Source organism: Gorilla gorilla, chromosome 10, assembly GCF_029281585.2.
Source record: "Gorilla gorilla gorilla isolate KB3781 chromosome 10, NHGRI_mGorGor1-v2.1_pri, whole genome shotgun sequence".
Taxonomy (NCBI): Eukaryota; Metazoa; Chordata; class Mammalia; order Primates; family Hominidae; genus Gorilla; species Gorilla gorilla.
In genome coordinates this window covers 26,307,709-26,323,444 of record NC_073234.2, presented here as the reverse complement: position 1 = coordinate 26,323,444, position 15,736 = coordinate 26,307,709, and the positions used below count along the sequence as shown (strand labels likewise).

Here is a 15,736-nt window from a genome sequence, read left to right as displayed (position 1 = left end):
AGGTGTTTTGTTTTAGCAACACCCCATTTCAAGAGGCCAGTCTCATACTAGCCAAGATAGCTTAGTCTATGCTGTACTAACAAGATCCCCAAATCTCAGGGATTCCACATAGGAGAAGTTTTTGTTGTTTGTTTTTGTTTTTGATTTCTGTTACATGTCCTGTGCTCATAGTGGTCACAAAAGAATCCAGGCTGATAGATGGTTTATTGACCCTTGTTTGAGTGTCAAGGCAAGAAGATGAGAAATTTGCAGTCTTATAGTGGTGAGTAAATGCTCTCACTCTGAAGCAACATGTCATTTCCACAATATTTTATTGACCAAAAATTTACATGATAATATACAACTTCAAGGGGGAGAGGGGACTCCTACAAGACTACATTTCTTATCCTACAAGGAATAAAATGTTAGCATATAGCTCTAGGTCCCATTTTACGACCTCTATGCTATGTACAAGATATATATCTAAATCCTAATAACAAAGAGAAGTCAAAAGTAAAATTTAGAAAAATCACACCATAAAACACTAACAAAAATAAGCTAATGTAATCATTTTAATATATACTAAATAGATTTTTTTTTTTTTGAGACGGAGTCTCGCTTTGTCACCCACACTGGAGTGCAGTGGTGTGATCTTTGCTCACTGCAAGCTCCACCTCCCAGGTTCCTGCCATTCTACTGCCTCTGCCTCCAGAGTAGCTGGGACTACAGGTGCCCGCCACCATGCCCGGCTAATTTTTTGTATTTTTAGTAGAGACTTGGTTTCACCATGTGTTAGCCATGCTGGTCTCGATCTCCTGACCTCATGATCCACCCGCCTCGGCCTCCCAAAGTGCTGGGATTTCAGGCGTGAGGCTAAATAGATTTTAAGGAAAAAGACATTAGAATATATAATGTCACCTCATGTGAGTAGAGGTTATATTTGCCATGAAGATACTACAATTCTAACGCTCTATGCACTCATCAGCATGGCATCAAAATATGTAAAGTAAAAGTTGACAAGACTTCTAAAAGACATAGACAAACCTATACTCATAGCAGGATAGTTTAACATTAAATCTCAAAAAATAATAGAATAAGAAGACAAAACTCAGAAAAGGTAAGTAGGATTTAAATAATATGATTACAAATTCTAGTGGATGTATGAAACACTGCACCCCAAAGCTACAGGATACACATTATTTTCGGCAAACACAAAACATTTATCAAAATTGACCATATATGCATAACATAAATTTTAGCAGAGAAAATTTTATGTAAATGGAAACTTGAACATATATTTTACAAATAGTCTATGGTGGAAGAAAAATCACAATAAATTTAGAAAATATTTAAAATTAAGTATAATAAAATATAGTAAAACCTTGTGGGAAATGCTTAAAAATTCTAAGAGGAAAATGTATGCCAGGAATATAACAGCAAACATACTCAACGGAAGTAAAAATAATTAAATAACAATATAAGAGATGAAATTAATGAAAGATAATACATCTGAAAAGATCGACCAAGACAGACTTGAATAGACTAACAAAATAGGCAAACTTCTGGTAAGATAAATCATGCAAAGAAAAGCAAATAATATGAAGAATTTAAAGGATATATTCTGTTGGTATTAAAAATTTAATAAGATGATATTATAATCAAAATTACATGAAAACATAAATAATTGAAACTGACAAATATCTAGAAAATCGTAACTGCCAAAATAAGACCAGAAGAAATAGGCAACGGAATGGTTCCAGATCAAGATCATAGAAATGTATGCTCATGTACTCAATAATAAGTTACATGTTAAAGAATGTTCGTAGCATCATCATCATCATAGTCTCCAAACTCAAAATAAACCAACTTTGTGTTTCCACTAGACTAGATAAATTTTGAATTGTCATTCCATTAATACTATACAGCAATTGAATAAATGATCTATCTCTATATGCAACATGATTAATTTTAAAAACATAATATTGATCAAAAATAGTTAAATTCAAAAATATTGTGTACAGTATTATTCCATTCATGTGCAATCCAAAACCAGGCAAAACCAAGCTAGTGCTTAGGGATACATATTCAAATTAAAATATACAAAGTTAAACAATAACGTGATTTGAATTGCAGATAGTTGTTACTTCTGGAATGAAGATAGGGGTTGTGATTAGAAAGGAGCAAATAAGGTGTTATGGGGTTTACAAAGTTCTCTTTCTTGCCATGGGAGGTGTTTAAATTAGTGTGCACTTTATACTATAGCATTTAAACTTAATTAAATGTTCTATATTTGTTATATGTAACAATAATAGGCAGCAAAAATGAAAAAGAGAAAAGAAATATTTCTAAACAAATGATATGAGGTTAGCTAAATCTTAATACCAAATTCTCATAGGCACAATATGAGAAATGAAAATTAAATGTCAATATTCCTTATAAACATAGCTGCAAATATCCTAACACAACGTTGGCAAACTGCATCCATCAGTGACTTAAAAAATACTTTACATACTCAAACCTTTCATTGTTCCCTCTTTCTGCCCTTTGCCTCATTTTCCTTTTCAGTTCAGACTGCTGAAAAAGTTTTTCTGTGATGCTCCCTAGCATCTATTCTCTTTCTCTTAGAGAAGTGAGAGACTACATCTCTTTGATTAAATTCATATTTTTCAATGTTTTCTCTTATGGAAACACACCAGGAAAATGCAGCTCAGAACCGCAAGCCTGTTATCCATTCTCTATGTCTTTGTCATGTGTTATATCACAAGTTCTAAAATCTATGGTATTTTTTCATATACCAGCAAGTACAGTACCATTTCTAAGGCCTATTTGTACAGATTTGGGGTATTATCAAGTTGTGACCGGCATCCCCAAACCCTTTTCTCTAGATAGGTAGGAAGACCACCCTAAAATGAAAAAGTATAAAAGATCTCTTCAGCCCTGGCTCAAGAATGCAAATGGAAGACCACATGCCACATAGCTAGATATTTAAAGGTCATAAATATACAAACCTAACCAACTGTTAAAGGAGATATTTTCTATTCTATCTTGACAAATATACCATTATAACAACAAAATAGAAAATATCTACCTATTTTAAGTTATAATTGAAACTTGCAAATCATTAAAGATGATGCAATTATTTTGTAAATTTTTTAGTACTCTGTAGATCACCCAATAAAGATTGCATGAGTAATAAAATACAAACATTAATAATTCACAAATTATATGTTTATTAAATAAAAATAGCTTTGTATTCATCTAGCTAAATGGCTACTTATTATCTTATAATCAAGATAACAAAGTGTTTTATTTACATTAATTTTGAATTAGACGATCTTTCTTGAGTCTCCGCGTTTTCAGAATTTTGGTAATCCACTCTTTTTCGGTAGTTTTTGAAAGAGTGGGGCGGGGTGAGGAACCTTGACTCTTCACAATGAACACATTAGTCCCTGCTTATCTGCAGTTTCAGTGACCCAAGGTCAACCACAGTCCAAAAATAGGTGTGTACAGTACAGTAAGGTATCTTGAGAGAGTGAGAGACACCAAACTATATATTTTAACACATTTTTTTACTTTTTATTTTTTTAATTTTTATTTATTTTAGAGACAGGGTCTCCCTATGTTGCCCAGGCCGGTCTCAAACTTTTGGGCTCAAGCGGTCCTCCCGCCTCAACCTCCCAAAGTGCTAGGATTACAGGGATGAGCCACAACCCCTGGCAACTTTTATTATAGTATATTGTCTTAATTGTTCTATTTTATTATTAGTTATTTTTGTAATCTTTTACTGTGCTTGATTTATAAATTAAACTTTATCATAGGTAGGTGAATACACGAAAAAAATATATTGTATGTAGAGTTTGGTACTATCTGCTGTTTTAGGCATCCACTGGGGGTCTTGGGACATATGCCTCATGGATAAGGGGAACTAGTGTATCTATTTCTTTGCTTGGTTTTCAGTTTTGCAAGTTATGATGTAATACAGTACTGCTTTCTTTGGTAGCTGTTGCTGATTTTGTAAAATTTGTTTTTTTTATCACTTTTAAGTTTAAAAAAGAAATATGAGGGGAAAAGCGGATAAAATGTGAAGGCATTTGGTGCCTATGGAGGGATGGTGGTGAGCACTGCTAAGTAGTGATGAGGCAGGGAATGAGAAAGATGGATGCTTTGTAAACGAGTTTCTCTTTAGTCACAGTATTGACCAGATCCAGCTTTAGCTCCACAAGAAATTGAGCACTCTTTTGAAATAGCATAGGTAAGTCTTTGCATATTTTATAAAGCTTCATTGGCTATGCTATTAGCCGTAAAAGCTTCATTTAGCTACATATTCTATGAATCAGATTTTTATAATATTTGTACCTCAGAACTCAAGCTGGTTGAATCTAATTTTCTATGCTCAGACAAGGCAAAAAAGTACAAAACAATGAAAGAGAATATATCTTTATTTGCATGGTTGCAAATGTGAGTTTAACTTTGCTGCATAATCATCTATGAAATATTTCTGCCCATGGTGAAGACATAAATATCTTAGCTAGGGCTCAGCAGAGAAATTGAAGAAAAATAAAGATATCACCAGAACAGTTATGTGAAGATCGATCAGCAAAATTTAGAGATTTCTGCTTTGACATTGAGCCAACAATGAAAGAAGGAGCAGAAAGGAGAAGGAAGAAGAACTCCACTGGACACTCAAGGATGTGAATAGCATTTTAGATCAGTGAATAACCAGCAGTGACATTAGACATTGAACTTTCTCTGCAGAGAAATTGAAGAAAAATAAAGATATCACCAGAACAGTTATGTGAAGATCGATCAGCAAACTTTAGAGATTTCTGCTTTGACGTTGAGCCAACAATGAAAGAAGGAGCAGAAAAAGGAGAAGGAAGAAGAACTCCACTGGACACTCAAGGATGTGAATAGCATTTTAGATCAGTGAATAACCAGCAGTGACATTAGACATTGAACTTTCTCTGCAGAGAAATTGAAGAAAAATAAAGATATCACCAGAACAGCTATGTGAAGATCGATCAGAAAACTTTAGAGATTTCTACTTTGACGTTGAGACAACAATGAAAGAAGGAGCGGAAAAAGGAGAAGGAAGAAGAACTCCACTGGACACTCAAGGATATGAACAGCATTTTAGATCAGTGAATAACCAGCAGTGACATTACACATTGAACTTTCTCTGTCCTGACATGAAAAGTGCCCTGCCGAGTATCTTCACTCTTGTAATAATTGCAGAATTCATAATTGGGAATTTGAGCAATGGATTTATAGTACTGATCAACTGCATTGACTGGGTCAGTAAAAGAGAGCTGTCCTCAGTCGATAAACTCCTCATTATCTTGGCAATCTCCAGAATTGGGCTGATCTGGGAAATATTAGTAAGTTGGTTTTTAGCTCTGCATTATCTAGCCATATTTGTGTCTGGAACAGGATTAAGAATTATGATTTTTAGCTGGATAGTTTCTAATCACTTCAATCTCTGGCTTGCTACAATCCTCAGCATCTTTTATTTGCTCAAAATAGCGAGTTTCTCTAGCCCTGCTTTTCTCTATTTGAAGTGGAGAGTAAACAAAGTGATTCTGTTGATACTGCTAGGAACCTTGGTCTTCTTATTTTTAAATCTGATACAAATAAACATGCATATAAAAGACTGGCTGGACCGATATGAAAGAAACACAACTTGGAATTTCAGTATGAGTGACTTTGAAACATTTTCAGTGTCGGTCAAATTCACTATGACTATGTTCAGTCTAACACCATTTACTGTGGCCTTCATCTCTTTTCTCCTGTTAATTTTCTCCCTGCAGAAACATCTCCAGAAAATGCAACTCAATTGCAAAGGACACAGAGACCCCAGGACCAAGGTCCATACAAATGCCTTGAAAATTGTGATCTCATTCCTTTTATTCTATGCTAGTTTCTTTCTATGTGTTCTCATGTCATGGATTTCTGAGCTGTATCAGAACACAGTGATCTACATGCTTTGTGAGACGATTGGAGTCTTCTATCCTTCAAGCCACTCCTTTCTTCTGATTCTAGGAAACGCTAAGTTAAGACAGGCCTTTCTTTTGGTGGCAGCTAAGGTATGGGCTAAACGATGAGAAACTCACAATTTCATAAGCCATTCAGACCACAGATTATTGAATATTGCAGACAGAAACAGGAGTCTACAAGGAGTTTAAAAGATATTTTATGCTTCCCCTGGTTTCTTTTATTGTGAAGGTCACTGTAAATTTTTTAAATTCTTCTCTATAATAGCATCTTACCTAAGAATATTATGTATTTATGACATGTATTTCTACATTATTAGGAATTTGAAACTTATTTGAGGAAATTATTGGCAGATTCTATTGTAAATTAAAAACATATACTACAGCATACTTAGATGTTAATTGTAAATCTACAATCTTTTGTTTGCAATGGCTCTTCAATTCTAAATCATTCATTGAGATGGGTGATTTAGGTAATTATTTTATTATCTCAAGTACTCCTATTTAAATGGTGAGTTACAGATAATTAGAACAGTTATTTGGAATAGAATTAGGGAAGTTTGGACTTGCCACTATTACTATACTGATTGGTTGAGAGAATTGAGAGGGTTAAAAAGTTTAATATGAGTAACTGCCACATAAAAAGATAACGGTTTTTTAGTAATTATATTGTATGTATGTGTACATACATATTTTACATTATGCCTTTTAAAGTAAATATTATTGAGGTATAATTTACATATAATAAAATGCAACATGTTAGTCCACAATATAGATGCCATATATACACACACACACACACACACACATACAGTTATAGAGTGTGTATTGTTATATGTGAGGCTTCTTTAACTCAGCATAATGTTTTTGAAGTTCTTCTGTTTTGTTGTATTAATCAGTAGTTTTTTCCTGAGCAGTATTCCTGAGTAGTGTTGGATATACCACATTAAAAAATTTCTCTTTCCTGTTAATGAACATTCGAATGGTTTTCAATTATTGGCCAGTACAAATAAAACTGGTATCAACATTCATGTATGTCTCTTCTTCTGGATATACGATTTCCTCACTCTTGAGTAAATACCTATGAGTAAAAATGTCAAATCATATGATAAGTGTATGTTTAACTTAAGAAAAAACTGCCAGAGTTCTATAGAGTGGTTGCACCATTTCATACTATTGCCAGCAATATACGAGTGTTTCAGTTATTTCACATTCTGGCCAACAGTTAGTAGGTACTCTGTTTTGTTTTCTATTTTGGCCATTCTAGTCAGAATGTAATGGCATCTCATCATAGTTTTAATTCACATTTTCCTAATGGCTTGTGAGGCTGATGATTTTTTCATATGCTTTGGGTCATTCATACAACCTCTTTTTATGAAATGTTTGTTTAAACCTTTTGCCAACTACTTAGCTTGATTCATTGCTTTCTGTTTTTATTACTGAGTTCTAAATGTTCTTTATATAGTCTCTGTATTAGTCCATTTTCATGCTGCTGATAAAGACGTACTCAAGACTGGGTAACTTATAAAGAAAAAGAGATTTAATTGACTCACAGTTCCACATGGCTGGAAAGGCCTCACAATAATGGCAGAGACAAAAGTCACGTCTTACATGGTGGCAGTGAAGAGAGAATGACAGCCAAGCGAAAGGGGAAACCCCTTATAAAAACATCAAGTTTCATGAGACTTATTCACTACCATGAGAACAGTATGGGGGAAACCACCCCCATCATTCAATTATCTCCCACTGAGTCCCTCCCATAACACATGGGAATTATGGGAGCTACAATTCAAGGTGAGATTTGGGTGGGGACACAGCCAGACCATATCATTCTGAATATAAGTTCTTTATCAGACATATGTTTCATAAATATTTTCTGCCAGCCAGAGGCTTGTCATTTCATTTTCTTTACAGTGTCTTTCAAAGAGAGGACATTAAAAACTTTTAATGAAGTTCAATAATCAACTATTTTCCTGTAAGAAAATTATTTTTAACTTTTTTGCTTTCAAAATTCAAAGATATTTTATGGATCAGTTGGAATAAATATTTGCAATAAGGCACAGTTATCCTTGAGTATAAGGACAGAGAGCCTAATTTCATTTTCTCTGCTGTCAGAACAGGTTCTTTGGTGATACCACATGCATTTTTAGTAACCCGTTTCAATAGTACTATCTACTTGAGCATTCTCATTTTCTCTCTTTTATTTTCTTTTTAGAAAGAACCTCCCAAATGGGTTTGCTTAAAGATTAGGTAAGTGAGAGGAGTAGTATGATCATTTTTATCACTAATTTCTCTAAACTCTCTTGCAGTTTATTTACCCAATAGCATCTTTCAATATCTGTCAGTATTTTCACCTCTGCACTCGTATGGTCTCCACAAAAAACACTATAATAGTTAAGGACTGAGTCTGGAGTCAGAGGTACAATTGTCAATTCTATCACTTAGTAGTGTTAGTTAAAATTGTATAGTTCCTATTTATAAGTGAAACATGCAGTATTTGGTTTTCTGTTTCTGCATTAATTCACTCAGGACAATGGCCTTTAGCTGCATCCGTGTTGCTGCAAAGGACATGATTTCATTTTTTTTTTAATGGCTACATGGTATTCTATGGTCTATATATACCACACTTTTTTGGTCTAATCCATTTTTTTTTTCTTTGAGACAGAATCTTACTCTGTTTCTCAGGCTGAAGTGCAGTGACATGATCTCAGCTCACTGCTGCCTCCACCTCCCAGGTTCAAGCGATTCTTCTGCCTCAGCCTCCCAAGTAGCTGGGATTACAGGCAGGTGCCAGGACGCCCGGCTAATTTTTGTATTTTTAGTAGAGACAGAGTTTCGCCATGTTGGCCAGGCTGGTCTTGAACTGCTGACCACAGGTATCTGCCCACCTTGACCTCCCAAAGTGCTGGGATTACAGGCATGAGCCACTGTGCCTGGCCTGTAATCCATTGTTGATGGGCATGTAGGTTGATTCCATGCCTTTGCTATTGTGAATAGTGTTCCAATGAAATTGTGAGAGTACATGTGTCTTTCTGGTAGAATGATTTATTTTCTTGTGAACAGAGTGAGAGGACAACAGAGTGAAACTCGGTCTCAAAAAAAAAAAAAAGGATTAGACCAAAAAAATGTGGCATGCATACACCATACTGAGTAATGGGATGACTAGGTTGAATGGTAGTTTATTTTAAGTTCTTTGAGAAATCTCCAAACTGCTTTCTACAGTGGCTGAGGTAATTTGCATGCCCACCAACAGGGTACAAGTGTTCCCATTGCTCCACAGCTTCACTAGCATCTGTTTTTTTTTTTTTAACTTTTTGATAGTAGCTATTCTGACTGGTGTGAGATGGTATCTCTTTGTGGTTTTGATTTGCATGTCTCTAATGATTAGTGATGTTGAGCCTTTTAAAATATTTGTTGGCTGCTCGTGTGTCTTCTTTTGAAAAGTGCATGTTCATGTCTTTTGCTCATTTTTAAAGGGGTTATTTGTTTTCTGCTTGTTCAATTGTTTCCATTCCTTATAGATTTGGGATATTAGACCCTTGTTGCATGCATAGTTTGCAAATCTTACATTCTATAGGTTGTCTGTTTACTCTGTTGATAGTTTATACAATGTGTGCAGAAGTTCTTTAGTTTAATTAGGTCCCACTTGTCAATTTGTTTTTTGTTGCAGTTGCTTTTGGGGACTTAGTCATAAATTCTTTCCCAAGGCCAATGTTTAGAATGGTGTTTCCTAAGTTTTCTTCCAGGATTATTGTAGTATAAAGTCTTACATTTAAATTTTTGACCCATCCTGAGTTAATTTTTGTATATGGTGAAAGGTAAAGGTTCAGTTTAATTCTTTTGCTTATGGCTAGCCAGATATCCCAGCACCATTTACTGAATACGGAGTCCTTTCCCCATTGTTTATTTTTGTCAATTTTGTCAAACATCAGATGGCTGTAGTTGTGTGTCTTTATTTCTGGGTTCTCTATTCTGTTCCATTGGTCTATGTGTCTGTTTTTATAATATTACCATGCTGTTTTGGTTACTGTAGCTTTATAGTATAGTTTGAAGTCAGGTAATGTGATTCCTCTGGCTTTTTTCTTTTTGCTTAGGGTTGCTTTTGCTATTTGGGCTCTTTTTTTGGTTTTATATGAATTTTAAAATAGTTTTTTTTTCTAGTTCTGTGCAAAATGACATTGGTAGCTTGATAGGAATAGAGTTGAATCTGTAAATTGCTTTGGGCCATACAACCATTTTAACAATATTCATTCTTCCTATCCATGAGCATGGAATACTTTTCCATTTGTTTGTGTCATCTATGATTTCTTTCAGCAGTGTTTCACAGTTCTCTTTCACCTCCTTGGTTAGCTGTAGTCCTAGTTGTGTTTTTTTTTTTTTTTGAGGCTATTGTAAATGGGATTGCATTCTTGATTTGGCTCTCAGCTTGAAGATTTTTATTGTATAGAAATGCTACTGATTTTTGTGCATTGATTTGTATCCTGAAACTTTACAGAAGTCCTTTATCTGTGCCAGGAGCCTTTTGGCAGAGTCTTTAGGGTTTTCTATGTATGGATTCACATCAGCAAAGAGATATAGTTTGACTATGGCTTTTATTTTTCTATTTGGATGCCTTTTTTTTTCTTGCCTGATTGTCCTGGCTAGGACTTTCAATACTATGTTGAATAGGAGTGATGGGAGTGGGGACCCTTTTCTTGTTCCAATTCTCAAGGGGGATGCTTTCAGTTTTTGCATGTTCAGTGTAATGTTAGCTGTAGTTTTGTCATAGATGGCTCTTATTATTTTGAGGTATGTTCCTTCAATGCCTAATTATTTGAGGGTTTTTTCAAGAGTCCAGAATTTCCTTGTTAGTTTTCTGCCTCAATGATCTGTCCAATCTTCTCAGTGGGGTGTTGAAGTCCCCCAATATTATTGAGTGGGTATCTAAATCTTTTTATAGGTTTTGAGGTACTCGTTTCATGAATCTGGGTGCTCCAATGCTGAGTGCATGTATATTTGGGGCAGTTAAGTCTTCTTGTTGAATTGAACCCTTTATTATTATGTAGTGCCTTTCTGTGTCATTTTTTTACTGTTGTTGGTTTAAAATCTGTTTTATCTTATATAGGAATAGTGATTCTTTCTTTTTTTCTTTTCTATTTGTGTTACAGATCCTTCTACAACCCTTTACTTTGAGCCTAACAGTAACATTACATGTGAGATGGGTCTCTTGAAGACAGCAGACCGATGACTTTTGTTTTTTATTGAATTTGTCACTCTGTGACTTTTAAGTGAGGGTAGTTAGACCATTTACATTCAAGGCTAATATTGCTATGTGAGGTTTTGATTCTATTGTGAAGTTGTTAGCTGGGTGCTTTGTAGTTTCTATTGTGTGGTTTCTTTATAGGGTCTTGGGCTATGTGCTTAGGTATGCTATTTTGGTAGCAGATTTTCATGTTTAGAACTCCCTTAAGGATCTCTTGTAAGACTGGTCCAGTGGTAATAAATTCCTTTACCCCTTGCTTGTCTATAAAAGATTTTATTTCTCCTTCAGTTATAAAGGTTAGTTTGATGGAATATACAATTATTGGTTGGAAATTTTTCTTTCCTTTAAGAATGCTGAAAGTAGGCCTCCAATCTCTCCTGGCTTGTAAGGTTTCTGCTGAGCTATATACTTGGCCTTATGGGGTTCCCTTTGTATGTGATCTGATCTTTTTCTCTAGCTGCCTTTAAGATTTTTTTCTTTAGTGTAGACCTTGGATAGTCTGGCGACTATATGCTTTGGTGATGTTCATTTCCTATAGCATCAGTCAGGTGTCCTCTTGGTTTCTTGTATCTGTATGTCTACCTCTCTAGCAAGATTAGGGAAATTTTCTTAAATTATTTCCTCAAATATGTTTTCCAGGTTATTAACTATTTCTCCTTCTTTCTCAGGAATGCCAGCAGTTTATGAGTTTGGTTGCTTCACATAATCCCATATTGCTCTAAGACTGTCTTCATATTTTTAAATTCTTTTTAATTTTTTTTTTCTGGGTTAGTTCAAAAGACCAGTTTTCAAGGTCTGAAACTCTTCTGCTTGGTCCAGTCTATGAGAGATTGTACTTTATATGAATTCAATTGTACTTTATAATTCCTTAAGTAAGTTTCTCAATTCCAGAAGCTCTTATTGATTTCTTTGTAAGATGTTTATGTCTTCCTTCATTTCCTGGATTGCTTTAGAAATTTCTCTGTGTTCATTTTCAGCCTTGTCTTGCATCTCATTGAGCTTCCTTGCAATCTATACTTTGAATTTTTTATCTGTCATATCTGAGCTTCTGTTTTGGTTAGGGACCATTGCTGGAGAGGTACTGTGCTCCTTTGATGGTGTTGATTTCATTACATTCACTTTTTTTATGGTGGTAGAATTCTTGTTCTCTTTCCTCCTCCTCTGGCAATACTGGCACTTCTAATTTTTGTAATTATTTCCATAAGGTAGGATTTTTTTCTTTATTTCCCTATAATATTATTGTTCTTTTTTTCTTTCCCTTTCCATTCCCCCTCCCTCCTTAGGAGGTATGACTTTAGAGAATTCTGGGTAGGTCTTTTGCCCAGCTTCTATAGCCTTATGCACTTACAGGTTGCAGGTTTTATATTAGACTGTGCGGTTCAACCTACAAGCCAGTAGATGGCACTTATAGGTAAGAGCCAGTTGTGGACAATGTGATGGTTATATATTTGATCCTTGTTTACTGGAAGAAACTCTCTGTTGCTGCAGAAAATGGGCTGACTCATGGAGTACACAGTGGTGTGAACTCCCTGCTCAGCCTTGGGGGTTGTGGGGAGCAAGGTGGGTGGGGCCAGACAAGGCAGGTCCGCCTATAGGTCTTCCAATGGCAGACACAAGCACCAACACTGAGGGAGAATCTACTGAGTGGCTACCAAGTGACCAGAGTTCTGTCTAGGGGTGGAGCTAGGTAACCCCCTCGGCTCCAAGTTCTTTGCACAGGGATATTGGAGAGGTTGGCCTAAACTCTTAATCCAGGAGAGTGGGGGCTCCGAATACCTGGAAATCTGCCTGTTTGTGGAGCAGAACCCACCCCCACCAACCAAGATTTCTGCACAGGGTAAATGGGGTGACTCAGGCTTCTTAACTAGGCAGGCAGGTGCTCTTAATGCTTGGATATTTGCCTGGGCATAAAACAGAGAGGATCAGCCCTGTACATGGATCTCTGAACGGGAAGAGTGAGGCAGCACAGGTTGCCAGTCTGTGTGAGCAGGTGCTTTGAATGCTAGGGTATGCAGCAGAGAGGACCTCCCTGCATCAAAATCTCTGCACAGGAAGGGTAGGGGAGGATAGGCTGCTGAGCCAGGTGAATGGGTGCTTCAGATATCTAGAGTTCTGCCTGGCTGTGGAGCAGAGAGGACCCCATTGCACCATGACCTACGTCAAGGAAGGTTAGGTGGTTCAGGGTGCTGAACCATGCTAGCAGGTGCTCCAAAATCCTGGGATCTGCCTAGGCATGAAGCAGAGAGAGCCTCCCTATTCCAGGATCTCTGCACAAGAAGGGTGGAGCAGATGAAGCTGCTGAACCAGGTGAATGAGTGATCCAAATGCCCAGATTTCTGCCTAGAGGTAGAGTGGAGGAGAGTCTGCTGCACCACAATCACAGGGGAGCAGGGTGGGGTACCCAGCAATGACACACACAGACTAGTTCCAGGTAGCTAAGCTGCCTGGTTGCAAGTCTCATCACATAGGATAAACTGGCTGTAGCAGCTCCCCTCCTGCCCCAGACCTGTGATGGGGGAGAGCACAGTTTCAGTGTTTGCTGCTAAGGTTTTTTTCCCCCACAATTCTGGCCATGGAGGTCCCCACCCTGCTCTAAAGCAGGTGCTCCAATATCTGGCCCAAGACTAAAATGCCTGCACAGCTACACTGCTGAGTTACCAAAGAATGATTGACTTTGTGGCATCTGAATTAAAAATGGTATCCTGCTCCCAGTCCTGGGTCTGAGAAAAGGCCTGAAACTTTTCCCAGTGTCTTTCCCTTACAATGTCTCTAAGCCTTTCTCCAAGTTATCTCCAGGGCTTTGGAGAAACAAGGTACTGTTCCCTCAGCCTGGGTTGCTCAGATCCCCAGTGGAAAGATGAGTCACAGAGGGAGGCTCTCTGCCTCTCTCACCTACTGGAGCTTCATTCACTTTTTTAACTGGGTGCCATCATGGGGGCTGTTTGCCCATGTTCCCCTCCCTGGGATCTGTGTGTCCTTATGATTCTGGTAGATTCCCACTTTCCTTGAAATAAAGCTCACAGAGTTAACCTTTATGAGACTTTGTTGAAAAATTTGTGTAGGTTGGTATTTTTTTCTTCTTAAATATGTGATGAAAATAAACATTCAGGTCATCCCTTGCTTTGTGTGAAAGTTTTAAATTAAGAATTCAATTTTTAAAAATAGACACTAAGATTTTCTATTCCTTTGTGTGCCTGATTCAGTAATTTCTTTCAGGGAATTTGTCCATTTTATCTAATTTAATTCACTGAAATAATTTTATAAATATTATTCCCCAATTTCTTGGTCTGTTTGTGTTGCTATAAAGGAATACCTGAAGCTGAGTAATTTATAAATAAAAGAGGTTTATTTAGCTCATGGTTCTGCAGGCTGTACAAGAAGCATGGCATTAGCATCTGCTTAGTTTCTGCTGAGAGCTTTTGTCCTGGGTCAAACCATGGTGGAGAAGGTCAAAGCAGAAGTGGGCACATGTGAAGAGAGAATAAACCAAAGGGGCATCCTGGCTTTATAACAATTCACTCTCATGAAAAACAACTCATTCCCCTAGAACAAATTCAGTCTTGTGAGAGTGAGAACTCACTCACTACATTGAAAATGGTACCAAGGCATTCATGAGGGAACCAACCCTGTGACTCAAACACTTCTCACTAAGCTCAACCTCCCAACACCACTACTTTGGGGATCAAATCCCAATATGAGTTCTGATGGGGACAAACAAACCGTGTACAAACCATAGCATTCTGACTTGGTCCCCTGAAAACTCGTGTCCTTCTCACATAAAAAAAAAGTAATCTTTCCATCCCAACAATAGTCCCCCAATTCTTAACACGTTGCAGCATCAATTCAAATGTCTGAAGTCCAAAGTCTCATTTGAGACTGGAAGTCAAGTTCCTTCCAGCTATGAGCCTGTGAAATAAAAAACAATTTATTTCCTTCCAAGATACAGTTGTTGTACAGGCATTGGATAGACATTCTCATTCCAAAAGGGAGAAATCAGCCACAAGAGAGGGGCAGTAGGCACCACACAAGTACAAAACACAGCAGGGCAGGCGTTAAATATTAACGTTCTAAAATAATCTCTTTTGACTGTATGTGCTGCCTTCTGGGCACATGCCTCTTCTTTCTGAGACTTCACTCTTAGTGGTCTCACTCTCTCATCTCTGCAACAGTCACACTGCTTTCCTTGTTCTTCCTCAGACACACTAGGTACATCCAATGTTAGCACACTGATAATGCTGTTCCTTGTGTCTGGGATGTACTTTACCCAGACAAAACATGGATAATTTCTTTACCTACTTTAGGTCTTTGTTCAGACATCACCTTCTCAATGAGTCCTTCCCTAAGCACCTTATTTAAAATTTCAACCCCTCTTCTGACATACTTTCTATTGCCCCTCTCTACTTATATTTGCAACTTCTTATAAACTATATTTTATATCTGTATGATATATATTTTATTAGTTATATGTTTAGAGTTCATCTTTTGAGAATGTCAACTTATTAAGAGCATTTAAAAATAGTTGCAT

General features: G+C 36.7%; 2 protein-coding genes and 1 pseudogene across 7 annotated transcripts in view; all 3 read left to right on the top strand.

The window, feature by feature from the left end:
* LOC129525947 (taste receptor type 2 member 30-like) overlaps positions 1 to 15,736 on the top strand; it is a 189,504-nt pseudogene that overhangs the window by 120,487 nt on the left and 53,281 nt on the right.
* The window catches only part of PRH1 (proline rich protein HaeIII subfamily 1), a 264,900-nt gene that overhangs the window by 196,956 nt on the left and 52,208 nt on the right, over positions 1 to 15,736 (top strand). The window lies entirely within an intron of this gene.
* On the top strand, positions 5,074 to 6,181 carry TAS2R13 (taste 2 receptor member 13). The gene has a single exon (XM_063694581.1). The coding sequence runs from the start codon at positions 5,169 to 5,171 to the stop codon at positions 6,078 to 6,080; it is 912 nt and encodes a 303-aa protein (XP_063550651.1). The 5' UTR covers positions 5,074 to 5,168; the 3' UTR covers positions 6,081 to 6,181.

Excerpts from the sequence above, each read along its gene's own strand:
- TAS2R13 (XM_063694581.1), top strand. The coding sequence starts at position 5,169 with ATGAAAAGTGCCCTGCCGAGTATCTTCACTCTTGTAATAATTGCAGAA.